At 47.3% G+C, this 24,508-nt stretch overlaps 1 protein-coding gene across 1 annotated transcript in view; it reads left to right on the forward strand.

Annotated features, from left to right (window-relative positions):
- RFX8 (regulatory factor X8) overlaps window positions 1-24,508 on the forward strand; it is a 954,619-nt gene that overhangs the window by 130,044 nt on the left and 800,067 nt on the right. The window contains exon 4 of the mRNA XM_086933389.1: window positions 20,968-21,045. Within this exon, the coding sequence (XP_086789515.1) occupies window positions 20,968-21,045 (78 nt within the window). The remainder of the gene's footprint in view (window positions 1-20,967; window positions 21,046-24,508) is intronic.

Below are 24,508 nucleotides of genomic sequence, written 5' to 3' on the forward strand. Positions count from 1 at the left end.
TCTTGGACGGTATGACCGCCAAATGTGGTCCGAGATTGCGGCATTGCTTCCACAACTTCCAGATGATATTCGTGCAGAGGCACAAACCAACATTCAGGAGGGTGAAAAAATCTCCTCGGAGATCATTGACTGCGCCATTGATTTCTCCTCTACGGTGTTTAGACAGTTGGCGGGAGCTGCTGTTTTACGGCGCAAGGCTGGTTAAAATCAATAGCATTTCGCCCTGAAGTCCAAGCGAAAGTCCTCGATCTTCCTTATGATGGGGAATCGCTTGTCGGAAAGCATGTCAACGAGGTCCTCGAATCAATTAAAAAAGACACGGATACTGCCAAGGCGTTGGGGTCTCTCCAATATAAGAAACGCCCTTTTCGAGGAGCACGTGGTAGAGGCGGCAACTATTCCACTTTTCGTGGCTCAAATCAATATCGCTCCTACAATGACAACCGGCAAAGACAAACTTACCAGTCCCAGAGTCGTCAGACCTCCTCCAGACCATACCAAAGAAAAACTACCTATAGAGGTGGTTCAAATGCAAAGAAACAGTGACAGTCCCAGCACTATTTCTCCACTGACTGTAAAAATTGGAGGTCGAATCTCAAATTACATCCTGAATTGGTCCAACATTACTTCCGATCAGTGGGTCCTGGATCTGATTTCAAAAGGACACACCTTGGAATTCACAAATGTTCCTCCACCTCGCCCTCCTACTGGCCCACCTCCTCCCCATTTCAAAGACCTTTTGACTCAAGTCAAATTAATGATCAGGAAGGGTGCTGTCGAGGTAGTACCACAAGGCCAGCAGGGCAAAGGATTTTACTCCCGCTTTTTTCTAGTCAAGAAAAAATCGGGGGAATGGTGCCCAATTTTGGATCTCTGAGCTTTAAACAAATTCATCACGTCCAAAACTTTTCAATGTTGACCCTGCTCCAGATTCTACATTACCTCAATCCCGGAGAGTTCTTCTCGACGATCGACCTCCAGGACGCATATTTTCATGTTCCGATCCACCCCAGGCACAGAAAATATCTTCGTTTTACAGTTGGACACCTACACTTCCAATTCAGAGTCCTGCCGTTCGGCCTCCGTTCAGCACCGAGGGTCTTTACCAAGATCATGGCCCCGGTAGCTGCTTTTCTGCGCCTGCAAGGCATACCGTTTTATCCATACCTGGACGATTGTCTCATAAAGGCTCCGAACCTCCAACTGGCAATCCAGCATACTCAGTCTTGCATCTCCCTGTTTCAAGACTTGGGCCTTTCCATCAACTGCCAGAAGTCACACTTCCTCCCGTCTCAGCGGCAAGATTTTCTAGGAGCCTCACTAGATTCTCAGCTGGCAATGGTTTTTGTCCCCCAGGAAAGACAAGACCGTATGCTCCAGATGGTACGGTCCCTGCAGTCAAAACTGTACGTTTCAGTCCGGATGTTGAAATCATTCCTCGGCATGGCTTCCTCTGCCATACAGTTGATTCCCCACTGCAGACTACATATGAGGGTCATCCAAGAGGAATTAGACAAGCAGTGGAAACAGATTTCAGGATCATTCAACGACAGGATCCTTCTCACGCCCCGCATTCAGGAAGCTCTGGAGTGGTGGGCTCACCCTCCAACCATTTCAAAAGGTCGGTCTTTTCAAGACGATGTTCCAAATCTGACTCTTACAACCGATGCGTCTCTGGAGGGCTGGGGAGCGCATCTCGAAGATCTGTCAGTACAAGGGAAATGGACTGCGGTCCAACGCACTTGGCATATAAACCGCCTAGAGCTTCTGGCGATCTTCCTTGCCCTGAAGTCTTTACAACGGATCGTTCAAGGTCAATCTCTGCTGGTGAGGACAGACAACACCACCAGCATGCATTACCTGAACAAGCAGGGCGGCACAAGGTCCCTTTTGCTTTCCCAACAAGCACAGGAGATATGGAATTGGGCGATTCGTCATCAAGTTCATCTCACAGCCATCCATGTGCCGGGTGCTTCCAATGTTCTGGCGGATTCGCTCAGCAGGTCTTTCTCGGACAACCACGAGTGGGAACTCAATCAACGAACTCTCGAGTTCATTTTCCACCAGTGGGGCCAACCACAGATGGATCTATTTGCGACTATCACCAACAGGAAATGCCAACGCTTTGCAAGTCTTCATCCCCACAGAGAGTCGAGCGGAAATGCATTTTCAATCTGCTGGTTGAACGCATTCAGCTACGCTTTCCCTCCGTTTCCTCTGATTCCGCGCTTGTTGCACAGGATGAGGCTTCAACCCTGCCACATCATCCTGATCGCACCCAAGTGGCCGCGGCGCCCATGGTTCTCGGACCTGCTCTTGTTCTCCCAGAACGAGCCAATTCCGCTTCATCCACTGCCTCACCTCCTCACGATGCAGCAGGGGCAGATTTGCCATTCGGATCCAGCATACCTCCAGCTCCATGCCAGGAACCTGAACACCATGAATTTGCGCGTCTGACCATCGACGCTGACTGTAGAGAGGTGTTAGCGCACGCCCGTGCTCCTTCCACCATTAAAACCTATCAGTTGAAGTGGAAGCGTTTCTGTGTCTGGTGCAACACCAAAGCCTTGGATCCGATGACCGCCAAACCAGAACAGATCCTGCCTTTCTTCCTATCCCTTGCAAAGTCAGGACTTTCCCACTCCACTCTGAAGGTATTTCTGGCAGCTCTTTCCCGCTTCCGTCATGATGGTTCTACCTCACTGTATTCGTCTAGAATCATTCAACAGTTTTTCAAAGGCCTCTTCCGTATGTTTCCACCCATTCAGCATCCTCCGCCTGCTTGGCGCTTAAATCTGGTTTTGTCTCAGCTCCTCCTACCTCCTTTGGAACCCATCCATTCAGCAAGCTTAAAATTCCTCACGTGGAAAGTTGCCCTATTGCTCGCCTTGACGTCATCTAGGCGTGTCAGTGACATTCAGGTATTCACAATTCAGCCTCCTTTTCTCCAGTTCTCAAAAGAGGCTGTTACACTATGTACTAATCCTAAATTTATTCCGAAAGTTCCCAGTGATTTTCATCTCAATGAACCAGTCATTTTAAAAACTTTCTTTCCTGATCCAGAAACTCCTGCGGAACGTTCTTTACATTCCCTGGATTTGAAACGTTGTCTTAAGTTTTACATTCAGCGCACTGCATCCATCAGGAAATCTGATCAACTGTTCGTAGCCTATTGCCCGATCTGCAAAGGATAACCTGTCACCAAACAAACTATTACTAGGTGGATTTGTTCCACCATTACTTTTTGTCATCAACGGGCTGGCAAGCCTCTTCCAGCTCCAGTACGTGCTCATTCAACTAGAGCTGTGTCAGCTTCTACTGCCCTCTTTGCGGGGGTACCTCTGCGACACATTTGCAGAGCTGCTACGTGGTCGAGCAGCCATACTTTTATGAAGCATTACTGTCTGCAGTCAACAGACGCCGCAGATGCAGCAGTAGGACAAGCGGTGCTGCGGAATCTTTTCCATTAAAGGTGAGCCTCTGTTGCTACCCGCCTCCCGTCATAAAGGTTTTTTCTCTTTAATATGATATCTTTATTGTATGCTTGAATTTACTGTTACCTTTATGACTTATGTGATGATTACTGCTTTCTACTCTTATTCAATTTACAAAAGGGGGTGGTGATGAACAGAGTGTCTGAATTGAGCAGACCACTCTTACCCAGTCCAAAGATCAGGGCTTGATCCATCACCGTTATTTATCTCACTGCCCCATCCCAGCTCAGAACCTGGCTATATGCAAATCAGTCTGTCCCTGGCCCAGTGCATCATGGGAACAGGGCAGACTAAACTACCAAGCCAATTCTTTACCAGAAAGGAGACAAGCTACCGGGGACCGGTTTCTGGCATTTCAGCCTCTTCGGCCCGGCTTGCTTGAATCCTGATGGAGCAGTGAGAAAGGGACTCATGTCTGAGTATACCCTGCCACACCTATAGTGGCCAAAATCGATTTACAAAAGGGGGTGGTGATGAACAGAGTGTCTGAATTGAGCAGACCACTCTTACCCAGTCCAAAGATCAGGGCTTGATCCATCACCGTTATTTATCTCACTGCCCCATCCCAGCTCAGAACCTGGCTATATGCAAATCAGTCTGTCCCTGGCCCAGTGCATCATGGGAACAGGGCAGACTAAACTACCAAGCCAATTCTTTACCAGAAAGGAGACAAGCTACCGGGGACCGGTTTCTGGCATTTCAGCCTCTTCGGCCCGGCTTGCTTGAATCCTGATGGAGCAGTGAGAAAGGGACTCATGTCTGAGTATACCCTGCCACACCTATAGTGGCCAAAATCGATTTACAAAAGGGGGTGGTGATGAACAGAGTGTCTGAATTGAGCAGACCACTCTTACCCAGTCCAAAGATCAGGGCTTGATCCATCACCGTTATTTATCTCACTGCCCCATCCCAGCTCAGAACCTGGCTATATGCAAATCAGTCTGTCCCTGGCCCAGTGCATCATGGGAACAGGGCAGACTAAACTACCAAGCCAATTCTTTACCAGAAAGGAGACAAGCTACCGGGGACCGGTTTCTGGCATTTCAGCCTCTTCGGCCCGGCTTGCTTGAATCCTGATGGAGCAGTGAGAAAGGGACTCATGTCTGAGTATACCCTGCCACACCTATAGTGGCCAAAATCGATTTACAAAAGGGGGTGGTGATGAACAGAGTGTCTGAATTGAGCAGACCACTCTTACCCAGTCCAAAGATCAGGGCTTGATCCATCACCGTTATTTATCTCACTGCCCCATCCCAGCTCAGAACCTGGCTATATGCAAATCAGTCTGTCCCTGGCCCAGTGCATCATGGGAACAGGGCAGACTAAACTACCAAGCCAATTCTTTACCAGAAAGGAGACAAGCTACCGGGGACCGGTTTCTGGCATTTCAGCCTCTTCGGCCCGGCTTGCTTGAATCCTGATGGAGCAGTGAGAAAGGGACTCATGTCTGAGTATACCCTGCCACACCTATAGTGGCCAAAATCGATTTACAAAAGGGGGTGGTGATGAACAGAGTGTCTGAATTGAGCAGACCACTCTTACCCAGTCCAAAGATCAGGGCTTGATCCATCACCGTTATTTATCTTATTTAAAAACGGTGTTGGATCTAGCCCTGATCTCTTGACTGGGTGAGAGCTTTCTGCTTAATTCAGAGACTCTGTCCCTCACCACCCCTTGTTGTAAATATTCTACTCTTATTCAAGCATGTGAATCTATGAAAGACACCCCTAATACTGAACATAAGTTACTTACCTGTAAACTGTGGTTCTCCAGTATTGGTGTCTTTCATAGATTCACATGCGACCCTCCCGTCCTTCCCTCAGAGGCTCTCTTCTCCTCAGGCACTTTTGGTTACTCTGTGCTACGAAAATCTGAGGTCTTGGGCTTCTGAGGAGAAGGTTCTAGAGGGAGCTACAGCCTGATTCGCTGGAATTTGGACCACAACATAATGACACTGATATGTTACCAAGTTGAGTTTCTCCCTTAGGCTTTCTATGGGCCTATTCTGTTCTATGGTACTTTTGAGTTGTCTGGATATTTTACTGTATTTTATATATGTATATGTATTTATATAATTATAATAATTTTACTTATATATGCATATATTGCTGCTATTTTATGTACCGTGGGACTCCCACTTCGACGACGGGGAATATTCAAGCATGTGAATCTATGAAAGACACCAATACTGGACAACCACAGTTTACATGTAAGTAACTTATGTTCGTCTCGTTCCTCTTTGTAAGACTTCTGAAAATACGTGGGCTTGACAGTAAGGGCCTGATTCAAAAACTGCACTTTGTAGTAGGTTTTACTACCAAGTGCTATTCATAAACTTCACATTTGTAGTAACTTACACTTTAGCAGTAACTTATAAATGTAACTGACATTTTTGTAGTAGCCTACAATTGTCAGGGACTGTCCGAGACTATGTTCAGAAAGAGTAGTAGAGCGCAGCCCAGCATCACACAGGAAGTCAGGAGAAAAAGGGATCCAAAGGGGAAGCCTGTAGAAGTGAACAAGATGGACACTCGGGAGAACCACACCGTAAGCCTGAAGCTCAGTAAGTTCCTTGCCCACAATTGCGGATACAGATACTGACTGAAAATACCCACATATAGAATATGCATACAAAGGCCTATGGAGCTGATACCTATGGTGCTGTTATAAATGTAACTCAAAGACAATACTCACATTGAACAAGAAACACCACTTAGGTTGTCAGCTGTGCCCATGGATCCTGGCGATCAAACAGGAACACGCAAGGCAGTAACATAAAGGGGGTAGAACAAAATACAAGCACAATAGACAAGGAGCTAGCAAGGAGGGGTGCTCAACGGGAAAGGAAGGAAATCACAGGGCACACTTGGCAGAAAGCAAGTAACAAACATACAAGGCAATAGAAGCAAGGCATCAGGAATAGAAAGACAGTAAACTAGGAACTGGAGCCAAAGGAAATGGGAAGAAAAGCAGGGACTGGAAAATGATACACAGTAGGGGAGGCTACAAGGGTATACTAGAATAGTGCTGGACCAGGAGTCAAGAAAATAAAGTAGCACTGAAGGCTGTGCTGGAGCGAGAACAAGAATGTAGCAAAAGCTCAGAAGCCAAGGCAGCACTGCAGGCAGTGCTAGTTCAGGAACAAGGGAAACTACTGCAGCTCAGGAACAAGGAATGCTAAGGCTCAGGAAACAAGGATATCAAAAGTTCTGGAAACACTAGAAACAAGGGTCTGTCTCACTGGTACACAGCTAAAATGGCCAACCTTGGCCTGAATGGATCTGGGGTTAAAAGAGCTCACAGTAAACACATGCATCAGGTGTGAGTAGGCTAGCAGCACCCAGCCACATGTGAGCTGAATTCCTCCTCCCATCCTTGGCCTGCAGGGGGAGAGACAAAGCAGTGAGCAGGGAATTCTGGGTAATAGAGTTTCAAACAAGAGCAGACTGGCTTCAAGCATGAGCAGGCTGGCTTTCACAAAACCCGGCATGGATTGGGAATGGATGGCAATTTGCAAGTAGAATCCAAATGACTGGAAGTCAGTATGTACATGAAGGGGAGACCTCTGGAGAGTCCCACAGTTCAGCCCCCTGGTGGTGGACACGAAAACGCAGGGAGCAAGTCGTGACACAATTGTAACTTACACCTTTGTAGTAAATTAAGTTTGTAGGAACTTGCACGTTTTACTTACACTTTTGTATTAATTTAAGATTTTGTAGTCCAGAATCAAACTGGCCAAGCATTGGTACTGCAACACCTTCCCACAGAAAATGATAGAAGTAGGAACTTAAAATAAAATCCTATAAGAAATAATTTTAAATTAAAATCATTTTTTTAAAATAGCAAATATATAAATCTATACTACTATTATAAAGAGAGAACTCAACCCTTTTGGCAAGGTAAACTCGGGAACCACAGCGCCAATCCACACACCCGATACATCCTTGAAATTATCAGGGTGTGTAGATGGACATAGGCTACATAAAATAAAATTAAAACGTAAATTTAAAAAATTAACTTTAAAAACAAAGTAGTCCCATGAAAGAAGCGCCGGCTGCGACGTCTGCGTCATGACATCGACAGTGTGGGGAGGAGTGGCGTTCAGGAGCAACAGGAAGAGCTGCGGAGGACATGATCACGGGGAGGAGCTGCGGACAGGCTGGGAGGAGCGGCGGACAAGCGGTAATGACAGGCGAGAAGCAGCGCGAGGAGGAGCGGCGAGTAAGGTATGTGAACCTGCAGGGACTGGCCGAGGGACGTCACCAGCGAGATGCGGAGGAGCAGTGGAGCAGGAGCGGAGTAGGGTAAGTGAACCTGGAGGCACGGGCTGAGGGACGGGCGGGCCGAGGGACGGGCGGAGGTATGGGCCGAGGGACAGGCGGAGAAACGGGCCAAGGGACGGGCGGAGGGACGGGCAAGCCTGAAATGCTGCCCCTAGCCCCCTTCTGCCCCAGGCAACGCTGGGGCGGGCTGCTAGTATAATATACAAAAATATAAAAATGGGACATATTTATTATTTAATAATAACATATTTAATAATCTATTTTTAATTTAAAGCGCAATGTAACAATATATGTTATTAAAATAATGACAATAAATATAGTTAATTGTAGACATCACTTTTATTCATTATACGTGCACATTAAAAATATTTTTCTTCAGCTGGGAACTTATTTTGTAATTTAAACCTCAGGAAAAAATAATTTTTTATATTTCCATGAATTAATTTTTTTTTTTTAAACAATTTATTGAAATAAGAAACAAACATTGGGCATATAAAAAGCATTCCATGCATACATAAAGAGCGGTGAATCAAGGACTTTTTAAAATAAAGCCGCCTTTCCCAGAAGGGTCAGTGGCAAGGTATGCCAGTGTTGTACGTCACTACGAAAATGCTGGAGAGGGGGCACCAAATTATGGCAAAATAAGGCCTCCTGGTTAGGCGTCTGTAACCAGGACGGGTGGCCCCCGCTCCCTGTGTCCCGGAGTGAGCCCGTAATCTGTGACCCCTCCCTCCTGTTTTCTCCGGCGTCAGCGGCCCTTGCATGGAACCGTCATGAAGAGAGGTATAGCTGCGATGACGAAGAGATGGGCCTCAGGCCCTTTAAGTGGCCAGGCGGGAGTATAGCAGAGGAGGAGTCAGGACACGCCTTAAGAGATGACCGCCCGCAGGACCAGGTGTGTCTTTACACCGGAGGAGCGGTCAGCGAGTGGAGAGGAGCGGCGTGGAGCAAGAGCGTGGAGGAGGAGGCGAGAGCGGTATTCGAGGAGGAGGCAGGAGGAGCTTTTGAAGAGGCGAGAGCAACATCGGAGGAGAAGGCGAGAACCGGGACGGAGTATTGGACGGAGGACACCCCAACAGCAGAGAAGACTCCCGAACGCCGCGGGGCAGGAATCCAGAGGAGAGCCGAGGGGTCAACGGAGCCAGGAGGCCAACGGATACACGTATCGCCCAGCCGCTCCCCTGGAGGGGCATGGCTAACCGAGGTGCGTGACCGGATAGCGGGTTGGGTTTGGTACAAGGGTAGAGGTGTCCCGTAGCCCATAGTATAATTCCCTGGTACACGTCCTGCACTGCACTACAACTTCCCCGAGCACTAAGAGCACTAATGTTGTCCTCACCCCCTTTCCCTGATTCTGTCTAATTGTACACGCCGGTACCTGATACTCCCTCTCTTGTGTCTCCCCCTTCGGCGGAGCCTGAGTCACCACGGAGCCCGAAGAGAGAAGGAGGAGGAGGAGCCCGACCCAAAGACGAGAGGAAGGCCTACTCCGAAAGTGTCGGCGTGAAAGAAGCCGTTCACCGAGAACAGCCACATCCAGGAAAACTTGCACAGACCGTTTAACCAAATAAAACCTGGTTTGAACATCACCAAGACACGTCTCCTGCCTTTCCCTACCCCGCCGGTCACAGCGTCAAACAGACCCCCAGATATTTAAAGGGTCTGTCAGTGACCACCAATTGACAGTCAGCCGGAGGCTGCGGTGGAGGGCCTGTAAGGACAAATAAAACAGACTTGGACCAGTTGATAGGATACCCCGGAGCCCGCCCAAAGATGTCACAGATGTTAAGGAGCACTATAATCGAGCGCCTGGGCAAGGTCAAATATAGAAGGATATCATCAGCATATAGTGATATGCGGTCCACCCACGTCTCGGTCCAGCTGAGTCCTTTAATCATGGGGTCCCACCGGATCCACGCTGCCAACGGCTCAAGGATTAGGGCAAAAAGCAGGGGCGACAGAGGGCACCCCTGACGCGTGCCTGGACCAAGTTGGAAAGCCCTGGAAATATGGGCGTTAAACACTACATGCGCTAGAGGCTTAGTGTAAAGGAGCTTCACCCACGCACAAAATTTGGGTCCGAAGCCAAGATGCCGAAGAACTGCAAATAGATAAGGCCATTCAACCATGCCGAATGCCAGTTGGGCATCCAGGGAGAGGATCACCGCCGGTTCCGGAAGACTCGGTATCTGTGCCATCACCGCATGGACCCGTCGCAAATTAAGAGCAGTATTTCTGTTCGGCATAAACCCTGATTGGTCTGGGTGAATCAGCGTCTCCAGATGTGGAGAAGTGTGGTTCAGGGGTTAGAGGCGGCAGACCTGGAGCTTGAGTTCGGCCCTGGACCAGGGTTCAATTCCCCGCCTCGGCGGGTCTTGGGCTCAAAAATTCCACGGACTTGATAATGCTCGCTCCGGTGCCTTCTCGACTCACGGGTTCACACTCTGCGACTCTGGGCAATAGCTTGCTTAATCTCCACAACGGCCCCTCGCGGTGGGATGCCTGGCTTTCACCTTGTGGATACCCTGCCAGGGTTATCTCACAGGGGAATACCAGGACGGGTTCCCTAAGCAAGCGCGGAGATGCCCCAGGGTAAGTCGTGCGCTATATAAGTTTCATTCATTCATCAGATGTCGGGTCAGTCGGTGGGCTATCATTTTTGCCAGTATTTTTGCTTCCGCATTCAATAAGGAGATTGGACGATATGATGTGCACATGTCCGGGGTTTGCTAGGTTTCGGTATAGCAATTAACCGTTAGATCAGATACGCACTTATAAAATTCTAATGGGATTCCATTGGGTCCCAGAGCTTTACCCGATTGTAGGGAATGAACCGCAGCAAGGACCTGGTCCTTTGTGAAGTCAGATTCCAAAAGCGAGGCCTCGTCCTCTGACAAGGAAGGCATTTTTATATCGTTGATATAGGTTTGCGCCTCTTCTGTGGATAAGTGTGAGGTGGGGGTATAGACTTTTTCATAATAGCGTCTACAATGTCCATTGGAGTGGTGACCACTACGCCCTCTGGTGTGTGAAGTCGGGCTATCGTCCTCTGGGCCCTTTCCTTCCTATCCAGCCAGGCCATGAGTTTCCCTGCCTTGTCCCCTACCTCATAAATAGTGTTCTGCGTGCGTTGGAGCCGCTGTCTGACCCGCTCTCGCTGATATTCAGTGAATTCAGATTGTTTGAGGCGCAGTTGTTGCGCGGTCTCCTCAGTGGGGTCATTCTCGTGTTGCGACTGTAGCTCGGCCAGGTCGGCTTCGAGCGCTTGTAGGTCGTCATTTGCCGCCCGCCTGTGACCCAATATTGAGGCTATAGCTTGTCCTCTTAGCACTGTCTTGTACGCCTCCCACAGGACACCTGGTGATTGTACCGATGCTGTATTTTCTTGGAAGTAGTGCTTTGTAACCGTAATCAACTCTTTTCTAATCTTGGGATTCTGTAAATAGCCGGGGGAAATTGGAAAGATACGTCTCCGGGCTTTAACATAGGAGGTATAGGTCATGGAGACCGGGGAGTGATCGGAAATGCCTCGGGGGCCGATCATTGTCTCCGTCAAGTGGGGAAGACTGTCAGCGGAGAGGAAAAAATAATCAATTCCGGAAAGACTATTGTGAACCCCCGAATAAAAAGTGTACCCATGGTCCCCAGGATGCTTGTACCTCCACCCATCCGTGAGGCCCAGTGCATTTAAAAAACCAGCCAGTCGGGACTTACCTGTCCCTGGCTTCCTGATTGGGTGGCGGTCCAGCTCATCATTTAGAACTGCATTAAAATCGCCCTCTATTATGAGCTCTCCTGACAGTTTCAATAAAAATGTACTAAGGGCGGGAAGCGCTACAGCATGAAGGGCTGGCGGAACATATACAGTCACCACATTAAATTTCCTCCCCTCCCACATGCATGAGACAGCAGCAAATTGTCCCTGTGTATCTTTCCAGACCTGTTGAACAATTAGAGGGAAGCGTTTGCGTATTATTATACCCACCCCTCTGGAGCCCGTTGAAAACTGCACTACCATTGTGTACCCCCAGCGGTCCATAGCTTTACAGGTTGAACCTACCAGATGTGTCTCCTGAAGCAATACCATTGCCGGGGCTGTGCAGCGTACATACTGCAATACCAATCCCCGTTTAATTTTATCCCCCAGCCTGTGCACGTTCCAAGTAAGTAAGGTCATAGGAGACACTGGGGACAGCAGGGGGGCGCTAACATCTGCCGCAGTGCCCACCAATTCCGCTTCTTCCTTCATAATTAAGACAGCCCTGTGAACCAATCTCAGACAGAACCTTGAAATGCAGCCCAAAACTTGAACTAGGAACTAAACTCAGCAACCCTTCCCACCCCATTGCCACTGTATTCATAATCAGTATATTGTCATAGGAAACAGTACCACCACTCCTCCCTTCCCCTGGAACATACCTCTTACTCCCCTCCGCCCCCTCCCTGCTCCCCTGCCTGTGGATCTCAAACTACCCACCCCCCAACATGGCAGAGTGCCTGCCCCCCCCCCAACCATGCTAAATACGCAGAGGTGAAGCGAGCCCCACACCCCATGGCAGTCTATATTGTCTGCAATAAGGTACAGCCTTCAGTCAGGGATAGAACCCTAAAAGATTATCATGACATGTCTAGACAAATTGCAAATCATTCACGTTACATACCCGGAATCTTCAAACCTGTGCACCTTCGTATACACACTCTTTCACTGGCCCCCCTCCCTGCACCCCCGCCCATTACTTGCGAATGTCCACAAGGACCAGTCCATCAATAGGCCGCGGATGTCCCTCAGCCCTGCTCGGTCAGGCCACTTGTCCCCAGCGTGGCCTCCGTCGCCGTCTGGTCAGGCCTTCCACCGTTCCTCCGTTCCGCATTGCCATTCGTGTCGCTGACCTTCGTCCATCCCTCCCGCCACTCCCAGGTTACATCAGGTGAGTCGAAAAACCATGGTTTACCGTCCTATTCAACTCTCAATTTTGCTGGAAAGAGCATCGCATACTTGATATCTCTGCTGCGGAGTTCTTGCTTAACTGCTTGGAAACTTCGTCTTTGTGCCTGGACCCGTGCGGTAAAGTCAGGGAAAAAGGATATCTCATAGTTATCGATCGTAAGCGGAGGGTCCGTTCTGGAGGCTTGTAAGGTACTGTCCCTGTCCTAAAAATTACAAACTCTGGCAATCAGGGGCCGTGGCGGAGCCCCAGGCTTGGGTCGCCCGCTTGGCACCCTATGAGCTCGTTCTATGGAAAAGTAAGCAGAGAGCGCCTTGGGCTTTAGATGTTTCGTGATCAGTTCTTCCACATAGAGGTCCGAAGTTGGCCCTTCTGTTTTTTCCGGAACACCTAGTATTCTTATGTTATTTCGTCAGGCCCTCCCTTCCTAGTCATCCAACTGCTGCGCCATTCGAGTCTGCTTTTTTTCCATGTCGGACATTTGACGTTGCAGTTCGGAAGTGTCTTCCTGTAGCCCCGCCGTCACCACTTTCAGCTCCTTCACTTTCTCATTCATCTGCTTAAAGTCAGCACGGAGTAAGGAAACTTCCACCGTGACTGAGTCCCTGGAGGTGCGCATTCCCCCTATGGCCGCCAGAACATCATGCAGCGTAGGTTCCTTAGCCGGGGGGATGACGTTTCTGAGCCATCCTTGTCCGCTCTCGTTGAGTCGCTTTTGTCTCCGCTTTTGTTCCATACGAATTTAGACAGTTGCGCATGACCGGTACTTTTTGAACCTCTGCCCCCCCGTCGCCATTTTTCTCGTCGTCATGGGGGGCAAGCCGGAGACGTGCACAGGGGCAATAACGTTGACGCTTTTGTATCTTTCACTATGTCTTGAAATCCCCTGGGAGGCCTGGATTTACTTCCAGCAGGCCATTGGGGAACTCGCCGCCGGCTCCGCCGCTCCCTGGAGCCGAGCCGCACTCACCAGCAGCAGCCGATCCCCCAAAGCGGCTTCAGCAGCATGCAGATTCACACGGGCACCACAGTGCAGGTTGCAAGCCTGCGTCAAGTTCCACGGGGCAGCACTCCACCCCGGGTGCAGTAGGACTAGGGGACGACCCTGGGTAGTGCCGGGATCAAGAGATGTGTCCGAGAGTGCCCCGTCTACATCAGGCCTCTTCTGGGTGGAAGTGGAGATATTATCTTTCCCTCATTAGACCCGCTGAGGCCCTCAGTTGCCGCAATTGTCCTGGGTACAGTATGAATCTGGCCCCCACCTCCGGGAAGGATGCAGCAGAGAGACCCTACCTCAAAGAGCAAGGTTAGTTCATGTAGAGGCGGGTGCACAGCCTTGGGAAGAGTGCACCTCGTCAGGGCCATTGAAGAACACGTCGGCAGTTCACAGCTCTTCATGAGCCGTGGGGGGCACCTATATTATCGCGGCTCACCAGTCAATGTCGCGCCAGGCCCCCAGTCATCAGGCCGTCTGCCGATGGGGTCGGGACCGCGCCACCACCACAATAACGGCCGTCGGCTGTAGCTAGGCCCCAAAGCCGGGGCCTCGATTTCTGCCCCTCCTTTGGGCCGACACCTTCACTCGCACCGGAGTCGGAAACTGGGGAGGGCCGATCCCGGCATCTTCCCACCGCTTCACCGCTGCGCCCAGGGGTCCGGGCTATAAGGAGCCTTCAGCCGGGCGGAGGGGGGGGGGGCGCAAGGAGCAGTCCTTGTCTTCGCTCTAGTCAGCATGCCGGGCGCCATCTTGTGCACCTCGGCTCCCGGACCATCCAGGTCTTCGATCACCGCCCTTGGGGGTACCGTCCCCGCAGGCACTTCACCGGAGCCGTCCTGGAGGAGCCAGCAAACTAGTCGGGCAATTCGGCGCAAATCATTCCAGGTCTGCAGGCTGTAACAGGATGTTTCGCCACGGCCAAGGCAGAGCTCGCTTAAGCTTCGGCCATCACTCTCAGCCGCTAGCCACGCCTCTCCATGAATTACATTTTTAATTCAAAATAGTTTAAAAGTGCTGTAGCATGTTTTTCTATCGGGATGCTCAGGATCACTTGAAAACGGTTTTATTATTTGCTGTATAGGTAATGTGTTTCGATCGAAGCCACTATCTTCGTCAAACCGTTTGTTTCTTCATTGACACAGTACTTTATACCTTTGCCTGACGTCAGCACAGTTAGCATTTTTTTCAACATTCAAAGTGACAGTACTCTACAAACACATGGTGCAATCTTTAAACAAAGTGCAACAGGCATATTACTAATCATTGCTGCATTCTGATAATCAAAACACGAAAACAGTGCGGATAAAGTGACAAGTGCCAGTTCATTAAATGATCACTAAAAGCCTTGGTGTTGTTTGCCATGTGGGGCACACAAATTATTCATGTGTATATATACGCAATCCTATACATACAGCGAAGAAGAATCCCATTTATCAATTTTGCTATAAATATTAACCGTGTTTAGATAAAATTTGTTACAAAAGGTATTCTAAAAATTTTTATATAAAAATCTATATACAAAATTGGGTTAATGGTCTATATAGGATGCTGGTCAGGGGAGAGTTGATAAACCCGATTTGATACGACTTAAAAAGAATTAGAACGAATCAAAACGAGATGAAAACGGTTTAAACTGTCAGTGAAGGCAGAGACAGCACCGGCAGGTCCGTGCAGCCTCCTGAAGGGCTCATTGTGCGTGGGTCTCTGCAGTATCATCGGAGTGTCTCCTCCTCGCTCCCTCGGACCCTCGCAGCCTCTCTCCAGTGTCTGCGCAGAACCAAAAGACACAGGCAACATGTTTTGTCCCAATCCACATGGGAGGACTTCCACAGGGCTCTAAGAATAGCTTTTTCTCTATCAGGCTTTCGTTTGCACACACAAGTGGAGAATCACCGTTGTGGCAAGGCTTAAAAACCTCACTGGCAGCTGAGAAGCACCAGCAACGGCAAGACCTCACAACAGCGCCTACGACAACCCTCTGCACCAAGAGCTGACTGTCTCACAACCCTGCTTCCTCATCAGGCTGAGGGGTCAGCTGATGATGCACTTGCACTTTAAATTCAATGGTGAAATGCCGGACCATGTCATGTGATCAAGGGGCTGTGGTCCCGAAACGCGTCATGGCGGCGTGTTTGTTCTGCACGAGGATGAAATAAATATACTTTGCAAATTTTCCATTTGGGTCCGGTTTCGTTGGTGTTCTGGAGCTGTGTTCGGGGCATAACGGAGTTCGTGTCATATATATATATATATATATATATATATATATATATATATATATATATATATGTATATATATCCAAACTCAATCAGAAACCCAATTCGAGACGAGGCCACACGAATCACATCTGCTTACATTTGATTTAATTAACAGCTTGCCAGCAGGCTCACAGTCCGTAGTGCACTCCAATGAAATAAAACGGACGCGCTTCAGGAGTGAGATTCCCTTCTTCAGCAGCGTGGTTATCAAAAACAGGAAAGTGCTTCTAGTTTGCGCATTGTACTTAAATAGTTCCTGCCCCAATGGGCGTGGCCATCACTATAGCCTTTTGGGATCTGTAGTGCGCTACTTGTCTTACCCCCAAGGGTGCGCTTTCTATATATATATATTTCTTTTTTTTAAACTCTTTTTAATTGTACTTAATCAATGGGCAGTGCATATAGGAACAGTTATTTTGTGTTGCTATTTTCTCTGTTGTCTATATACTTTGTTAGGAATCAGCCACACATTATTATTTACTACAACGATGACAGGTAATTATGACCATTACGATATGCAGTAAACTGCCAGGCCCCCCATATCTTCTTCCATTTCCTTGGACACCCTCTGCTCTTATATACTGTGTGTTCTTCCTGCCAACACCAATTTAGATCCTTTTTCCATTCTTCTAATGTCGGAATGGCAGTTGCCCCCCATTTTCTTGCAATATTCTGTATCACAACCACAGCTGCAAATGACAACCACTGTCTTACATGTCTCGGACAGTCCTCTTCTCCCACGGTCAATATTAGGAACCAATTTGGCTCTATCAGTACCCCTGTCCCCACAACTGCTGCCATCATCTCTCCAACTTTTTGCCAATATGTCTTTAGCATTGGGCATTCCCATAAGAAATGATAAACGGTCCCTTCCGACCCACACCCTCTTTGGCAACGTGTGTCTTCAATACTTCCCATTCGGTACAGCACTGATCTGGGGTAAAACACTCTATGGAGAATTTTTTGTTGTCTTATTCAGAACCTTGCTCATATTGCCACCTCTCTCGGGCCTTGTAATACCTCTGTCCATTCCTCCTCCTCCATCGGGCCCACATCTCCTTCCCAGGTACTCCTCAGTGTGCCTAGTTTGTCTGGGCGTTATTGATTATCTTCTTATACAGCAAGGAAACGTTTTTTTCCTGTAGCTGTTCAGTCAGTATTCTATCTTCTAAAGGAGAGGATTTTTCCAGAGTCTCCCTTTTGCAGATAAGTTTTTCGCAGGGCATGCCCTAACTGGATGTATCTTAGCTATTCCCTATTCCCCATATCATATTACGTTTGTAGGGTTGTGAATGTGATGTATGCACATTGTTTCCACACATCCCTCAGGGTCTCCAGGCCCAGCAGCTCCGACTTGATGAAGTCCCCCAGGTCGCTTACTCCTTTCAAAGGATCACCATCCCAGAGGGTTGTCATACCTGTGAGTTTGCCTTCCCAGCCCAGGTATTTTGTTGATGTATGCAATGCCTTTATCACTGTCCCGGTGTGTGTTGGTAGATTAATCTTTGCTACCCTGGTGTATAGTATCGCTTGGGGTCCCTTCGTACCCATGGCCAATCTGCCCACCCTATATGCTGATTCGGTCCTCTCTCCGAACATCCACCCATTTAGCGTGACTAATTGGGCTGCCCAGTAGTAGCAAGGGATGTAGGCACCACTAACCCTCCTTCATAAGTACCTCTCTGGAGTTTGCGCAATGCTATCTGCAGTGCAGAACCGCACCACAATAAAGCTTGCAGTTCCAAATCTACCCTTTGAAAGAAGGAGGGGCGGCTTGTATGGTGTGTTTTCATTGTGAATAGTAGTCGGGGGAGTGCCATCATTTTGAACAGCACCACTCGGCCCATCATTGTTAGAGGCAAGTTTTGCCAATGTTTCGTGTCCGTTATGAGTCTGTCTAGTTGCTGGCCCAGATTTTTCCAATAAAACTCCTGGGCATCTTTTTTATATAAATCCTTTGGGTATTTAAAGCCTTGTTCTACAATTGGCACTACAATCTTGGTTGTAAACGCAGGTGCTCCCCCTGCCAAGGATAAGAGCAGTGATTTGTCCCAGTTGATTAGGTACCCTGAGTACTCTCCTTACATAAAATACTACAAATGGTACCAGTTCCTAGAGAAAAGTGAGAAGACGGCAGCCTATTACGGTTGCGAGTCAGGATAGGTGTCTCAAAAAACAAAGAATGAGTGTGCAAGAGTGGGGAGTGGTACTCCTGTGTGTGTTGTGCCCTCACACACCCTTTTGAGTGGTGCTGCAGTCCCTCACAGGCCCTATAGGAGGGCTCTCTGGTGGAGATATTTTAGGAGTTGCCACAATTATTCATGTGGGTGTGTGGGTCAAGTGGTGAGTGTGAGTTAAGATAAAATAACCTGTTGGTACCCTAATACACTTATTAGAGCGTACTCTGGGTTAAGCTAAAATCTTGATGGTAATGGAGATGCACTTTATGCTGATAGAGAGGGGAAAAAACATATATTCCCACTACTCTCAACCCGTGTAACAGTGTTATTGTGGTGTTAAAAGTGAGGGGGGGTCGACATGCTTCGCGCTGGCATTGGGTCCCTAATGGATCCCGGAACGCTTCATCAGGACCATGAATTCTGATAGAAAGAGGGAGAAATCAGGGAGATGCCCTATATTCCTACCATACCTCCAATGAGGTTGTATAAACAGAATATGTTTGAGGCTCGTCTTATTCGTGTACTCTGGTTCAAACCCTCCCCGAGGTAGAGTAAGGCTTCTTCTGCAGTTAGCGGTCGAGTAGGGAGAGGAAGTTAACACCCTACAACCGAATCCTGGAGACCTAACACCCTGCCCAGTCCGCCGGTGGGTTTGAACCAGAGTACACAAATAAGACATGTCTCAAAGGAACTGATACACACACCAAAAGGGGGTGGGGAACAACAGACACTGTAACGCAAAGACAGGACTATGAAAAACAAAATTATTTGAAAAAACTGCCCTCACTCACACACAATGTGTGTGACATGCTTCATCATCGGGTCTGCTTACAATACGCCCCCGCGTAGCCACGCAGGGGGTGGAGCATAGGGAGGGGGAAAACAAAAACACACTACTCAAAACCAACAAATACAAACAACATATAAGTGACGTACAGTGATCACAACGATGAGTGTTGTCCGTTCGGACTGGGTAAGTGATAGACTTAAAGTGCAGTTGGAAAGTGCTCGTTAAAACTGGCTCATGGGTACCTACAAGTACTTTATTCCAGAGTCCCAAGGTCAGGATTAAATTTAAGGTGAAAGATGTGTACGTGTTTAGGCAGGAAGTCAAGATCCACAAACACTACTCCTTATACTGCGGTGGTCAACATGTTTCGACCGTTGATCCGTGCCCTTGATTAAATGGGTCACACGGGTCTTCGTCAGGACAGTCTAACTGTCCCAGTCTTTCTATACCTCTTACCTCAATGCAGTGATGGGTAGAGGAAACCACGTGGAGGGTACTTCCACACCCATGGATCGTTATTACTACAAAAGAAAAGAATTATTTTCAAAACTGTATCCATTGTGGTATACTTGAATAGAGTACTACTAAGTATTGGTAGCCCCAAATCACTCTATACTCAGAATCTCAAATAGTTAAAAAAGAAAGAATTTTAATATAGATAACAGACACGCTGCAGAGGCGACATGATACTCCGCATGGAACTGGTACCATTTGTAGTATTTTACTTTACCCTCAGGAGCATTGGTGCAGGACCTATTTCCAACCAGCTCCTTGTCCCCCCTCTTCAGAATTGTGGTTACAAACTCTCCGTATATGCAAAATATTTGTAGTAATCGATCAACCGATTGTCTCGGTTTCCTGACATACAGGAGAATATCATCCGCATATATCGAAGTCCATTCTTCCCACTCCTCCCCGACTGGTATCCCCCAGATCAATGGATCTTGACATATCCATTCCGCCAACAGTTCCAGGGCCAAAGCACATAGAATTGGGGACAGTGGGCAACCTTGTCTTGTCCCCCTCTGCAAGGCAAACACCCGGGACACTGTGGCATTGACTCCTACTCTGGCCAATGGTTGTTAACCCACCCTATAAATTTGGGTCCCATGACAAACCGTTCTAAGACCGTTAAGAGGTAGTTCCATTCCACATAATCAAAGGCCATCCTGGTGTCTAGGGACAGGATGGCCGACTGGTCACTAGGGTTTACTTCGGTTAAATAGAGGACTCCGAACAACCTCCGGAGGTTCAGTCTAGTTCTTCTATGCGGCATAAACCCAGGTCGACCCCGGTGTACAAGGTAGGTAATCACACTAGCCAGACGCATGGACAAGAGTTTTGCCAGGACCTTTACCTTTACCTTATAATTTAGCAGTGAGATTGGTCTATATGACCCACACTCAGTAGGTTGTTTACCTACTTTTGGTATTACCGCGATCCGCTGATCTGACGGCAGTATCCCCTCTTGTTTTGCCTGTTCCAGCTTACCTAGTAAGTGCTTGTTCAACATGGATCTGTACATCTTCACAGGGAGACCATGTGGCCCGCTGCTTTGCCTGATTGTATGGCGCAGAATGCTGCCTTTATTTCGTCAATTGTTAGTTCGCCCCCTAGCATCTATCTGTCTTCTACTGTTAGTTGTGGTAGATTAATGTCTCTTAGGAAGTCACTGCAGTCTTTCTCTGTATTCACTGACGAAGAGTTGTAAATATCTTCGCAATACGTAGAAAATGTCTCCGCCACTTCTGTCCCTTTTTCGTATCTGCCTCCCTTAGATGCCTGGTATTATATTAAGGGGCACATTTAACCAAAAAATATTTGCAAAAACAAATATTAATTTAAAAACTATAATATAAGAATATGTTACATAGCATTTTTCACATGATCACTAAGGGGGGTGGTATAATCAAATTACGTATTTTACACCCGCCATTTCCTGGAAATACTTAATCTGTGCTATATATTTGGGATTTTAATACATCTATTTTTCATTCGTATTTTTACATCTTTTCTAGGTATCATTATGACGGAATTCAAATCAAGAAAAGCTCTAATTTCTATGCACGATACTGCTGCCTCTTGGAGTTAAAAAGGTAATTGCTTTTTGGTATTAGTTTTTTGTTGTTAATTGTGGAAAACAATGCTCTGCAGATTAAATTTGCAAAACGGTTCTTTAATTTGTATAATATGGAATTCTGTCGGACTACACTATATATTGCCAAATTATGCTTAATCCGTCACATTTCAAAATGAAATTAGAATCACTTTTATGCTTTTGCTTATGATGGTGTTCACCATCTTGAATATATCCCTCGTTTAAGGCTGAAGTCTCATCACCAAGAACATTATAAAACTAAAATATAATCTGCTGATTCAGCATTGGTTTGTACCTTCCTCAGGTAGGTATCCAGTAGCCTCTGCCAATCACTGTTTTCATCCCTTGTTATGTCATAGTCCGAGTGGGTCTGAAGTAGCTAGTTTAAAAAATGTATGTGTCTCTTTGACATATTTTAAGTATCTGATAGAGACTACTAGCTGCAGATTCCTTAACGTAGAATTATCCCCAGGCGTGAGACTGGATCCGGAAAACTTTTCTGCCGTAGCATCCCTGTGCGCCGGGGGGACAGCACCAAGTGACTCCGCCCTGACGTCGTCCGCATCCGTGACGTCAGCGAGGATACATAAGTCCCACCCCAGCGCGCCTGCATCCGTTTTTTCTCTTTTCCGCGTGCAACGCGGATCCAGATTGTGTCCTGGCCTGTTTTCAGGCCTTCTCTTCTTTTTCACGCTTTGGCGTTATTGGAACAGTGTGCGAATGCCTTCGGGCTTCAAGACGTGCACCTCCTGTGCACGTCCCATGTCAGCGACGGACCCTCACCCGATTTGCATGTGGTGCCTGGGTGAGCACCATGACTCGTCGGAGTGCAACGCCTGCCAGCACCTTAAGCCTAAATAACGGCGGGAAAACAGAATAGGGTTGGCTCTAATCAGCAAGGCTGAGCCTATATCATATGTAACAAAAGAAAATGCCAGTACTGATAAACTTAATTCAACAGTGAGATAAATCTTCCACAAACAGAAAATCAAATTCCAGAAAGGGAATGCTCAATAGTCGCAATTTTATTTTATAGAGAATTTCAACAATATTTTATAAAAGTCCTTTTTACATTTGCAAGAAAAAACATTAGGACAAAATCAGAACTGAGAGCGGACACATAAAAGTACAATCACCTGGAACGAACCATCATTCAGAAATACAGTCATATCACATTCGCCACACATTCAACACATACACACTTAGCTCAAGCGTACCATATATACATTTTTTACAAGGGAAAAGAAATATATATACACAACTGGAACTGCATTAATTAAACGAAAACGTTCACAATTTTGATTAAAAGGTAATACAATACCAGGGATTTTACAATTTCAAGAAGTCTTTGCACAAATGAATGAAGGTTATTACTGTACAACAAATAATGTGAAGTCTATACAAAGGCTTGACTCTTAAATCAAAAATGGCAGACCAGTGAGGAAAAGGGGGCCTACGCGTTTCGAATCTCCTTTAGTTCTATGGAGATTCTCATAAGGGCCTCAGGCAGCTGCACAGGGAAGAAAACAGAAGAAACATATATCTTTTTTAAGAAAAACAACACAGAAGTGACAATTATGGCAGCAATTTAACACATTTGTATTTAGCAGGCTTCAAAGAGCTACAAGCAGAGTCTCCAAGCAGAATCTCTAAACTCAGCGAAAACCCAGCAAGTCAACCTATTCAGAGGAACAGCCAGGCTAAGTGGTGAAAGGTGATTCGAGATTTAAACTACATAGGAGGACTGTAGGAATCTAAAGGATGGAGCTGGGATTTTTAGGCTACACCCGCAAGGATAGGCTCATTAGGCTGATCGTCAGTCCAAGAAGAACTTACCACCAATGCTACTGCGAGAAAGGCTGGTGGTGGTCCGAATGGGAAAGGGGGGGTGGTTACAAACAGGAGGTGAAGAGCAATCTGAAACGCAGGGAAAAGTATTTACAGTTACTGCACATTAACATATCAGTAGTGGACGTTGTGGATGTGTGCCCTGCGAGGTTCTCTTACCACTCGAAAGAGAGATGTGTCCGGGCGGCACGAAACACAGGATTGTTTTTGCCGATCTTGTAGACAACACGATGGTCGAAGGCTTTTCAGCGTTGTGTCTCTGGGATGTAAATCAGGCTCAAGGTCCTGTTGTGACCAAAAAACAACAATGGAAGTAAAGAGAGATGGGGCCGGGGGGAGAGGGAAAAACTGTATTGGCAACTGGATGGTGGCATCACCTGTCTAGAGCGAAGTTAAAACCTGTCTTAATCAGGCATTTCCACAGGTGGTGGCAGAGTCAGCACAGGTCGGTGTCAGTCGCGTGTGCTGTATAAATGAAAGCACACAGAACAAACGGATTAAAAACTAGACGGATTGGCAGCGAGTTGGTTAGCTGAAATAGCTTGACCGACTAACTAGGGGGCAAGAAGGGTATGTGGCGGTCTCTTACCGAATAGAGAGCTTTCATTTATACAGCACACGCGACTGACACCGACCTGTGCTGACTCTGCCACCACCTGTGGAAATGCCTGATTAAGACAGGTTTTAACTTCGCGCTAGACAGGTGATGCCACCATCCAGTTGCCAATACAGTTTTTCCCTCTCCCCCTGGCCCCATCTCTCTTTACTTCCATTGTTGTTTTTTGGTCACAACAGGACCTTGAGCCTGATTTACATCCCAGAGACACAACGCTGAAAAGCCTTCGACCATCGTGTTGTCTACAAGATCGGCAAAAACAATCCTGTGTTTTGTGCCGCCCGGACACATCTCTCTTTCGAGTGGTAAGAGAACCTCGCAGGGCACACATCCACAACGTCCACTACTAATATGTTAATGTGCAGTAACTGTAAATACTTTTCCCTGCGTTTCAGATTGCTCTTCACCTCCTGTTTGTAACCACCCCCCTTTCCCATTCGGACCACCGCCAGCCTTTCTCGCAGTAGTATTGGTGGTAAGTTCTTCTTGGACTGACTATCAGCCTAATGAGCCTATCCTTGCGGGTGTAGCCTAAAAATCCCAGCTCCATCCTTTAGATTCCTGCAGTCCTCCTATGTAGTTTAAATCTCGAATCACCTTTCACCACTTAGCCTGGCTGTTCCTCTGAATAGGTTGACTTGCTGGGTTTTCGCTGAGTTTAGAGATTCTGTTTGGAGACTCTGCTTGTAGCTCTTTGAAGCCTGCTAAATACAAATGTGTTAAATTGCTGCCATAATTGTCACTTCTGTGTTGTTTTTCTTAAAAAAGATATATGTTTCTTCTGTTTTCTTCCCTGTGCAGCTGCCTGAGGCCCTGATGAGAATCTCCATAGAACTAAAGGAGATTCGAAACGCGTAGGCCCCCTTTTCCTCACTGGTCTACCATTTTTGATTTAAGAGTCAAGCCTTTGTATAGACTTCACATTATTTGTTGTACAGTAATAACCTTCATTCATTTGTGCAAAGACTTCTTGAAATTGTAAAATCCCTGGTATTGT

Source organism: Lissotriton vulgaris, chromosome 8 (genome assembly GCF_964263255.1).
Source record: "Lissotriton vulgaris chromosome 8, aLisVul1.2, whole genome shotgun sequence".
In the NCBI taxonomy this organism is placed as follows: Eukaryota; Metazoa; Chordata; class Amphibia; order Caudata; family Salamandridae; genus Lissotriton; species Lissotriton vulgaris.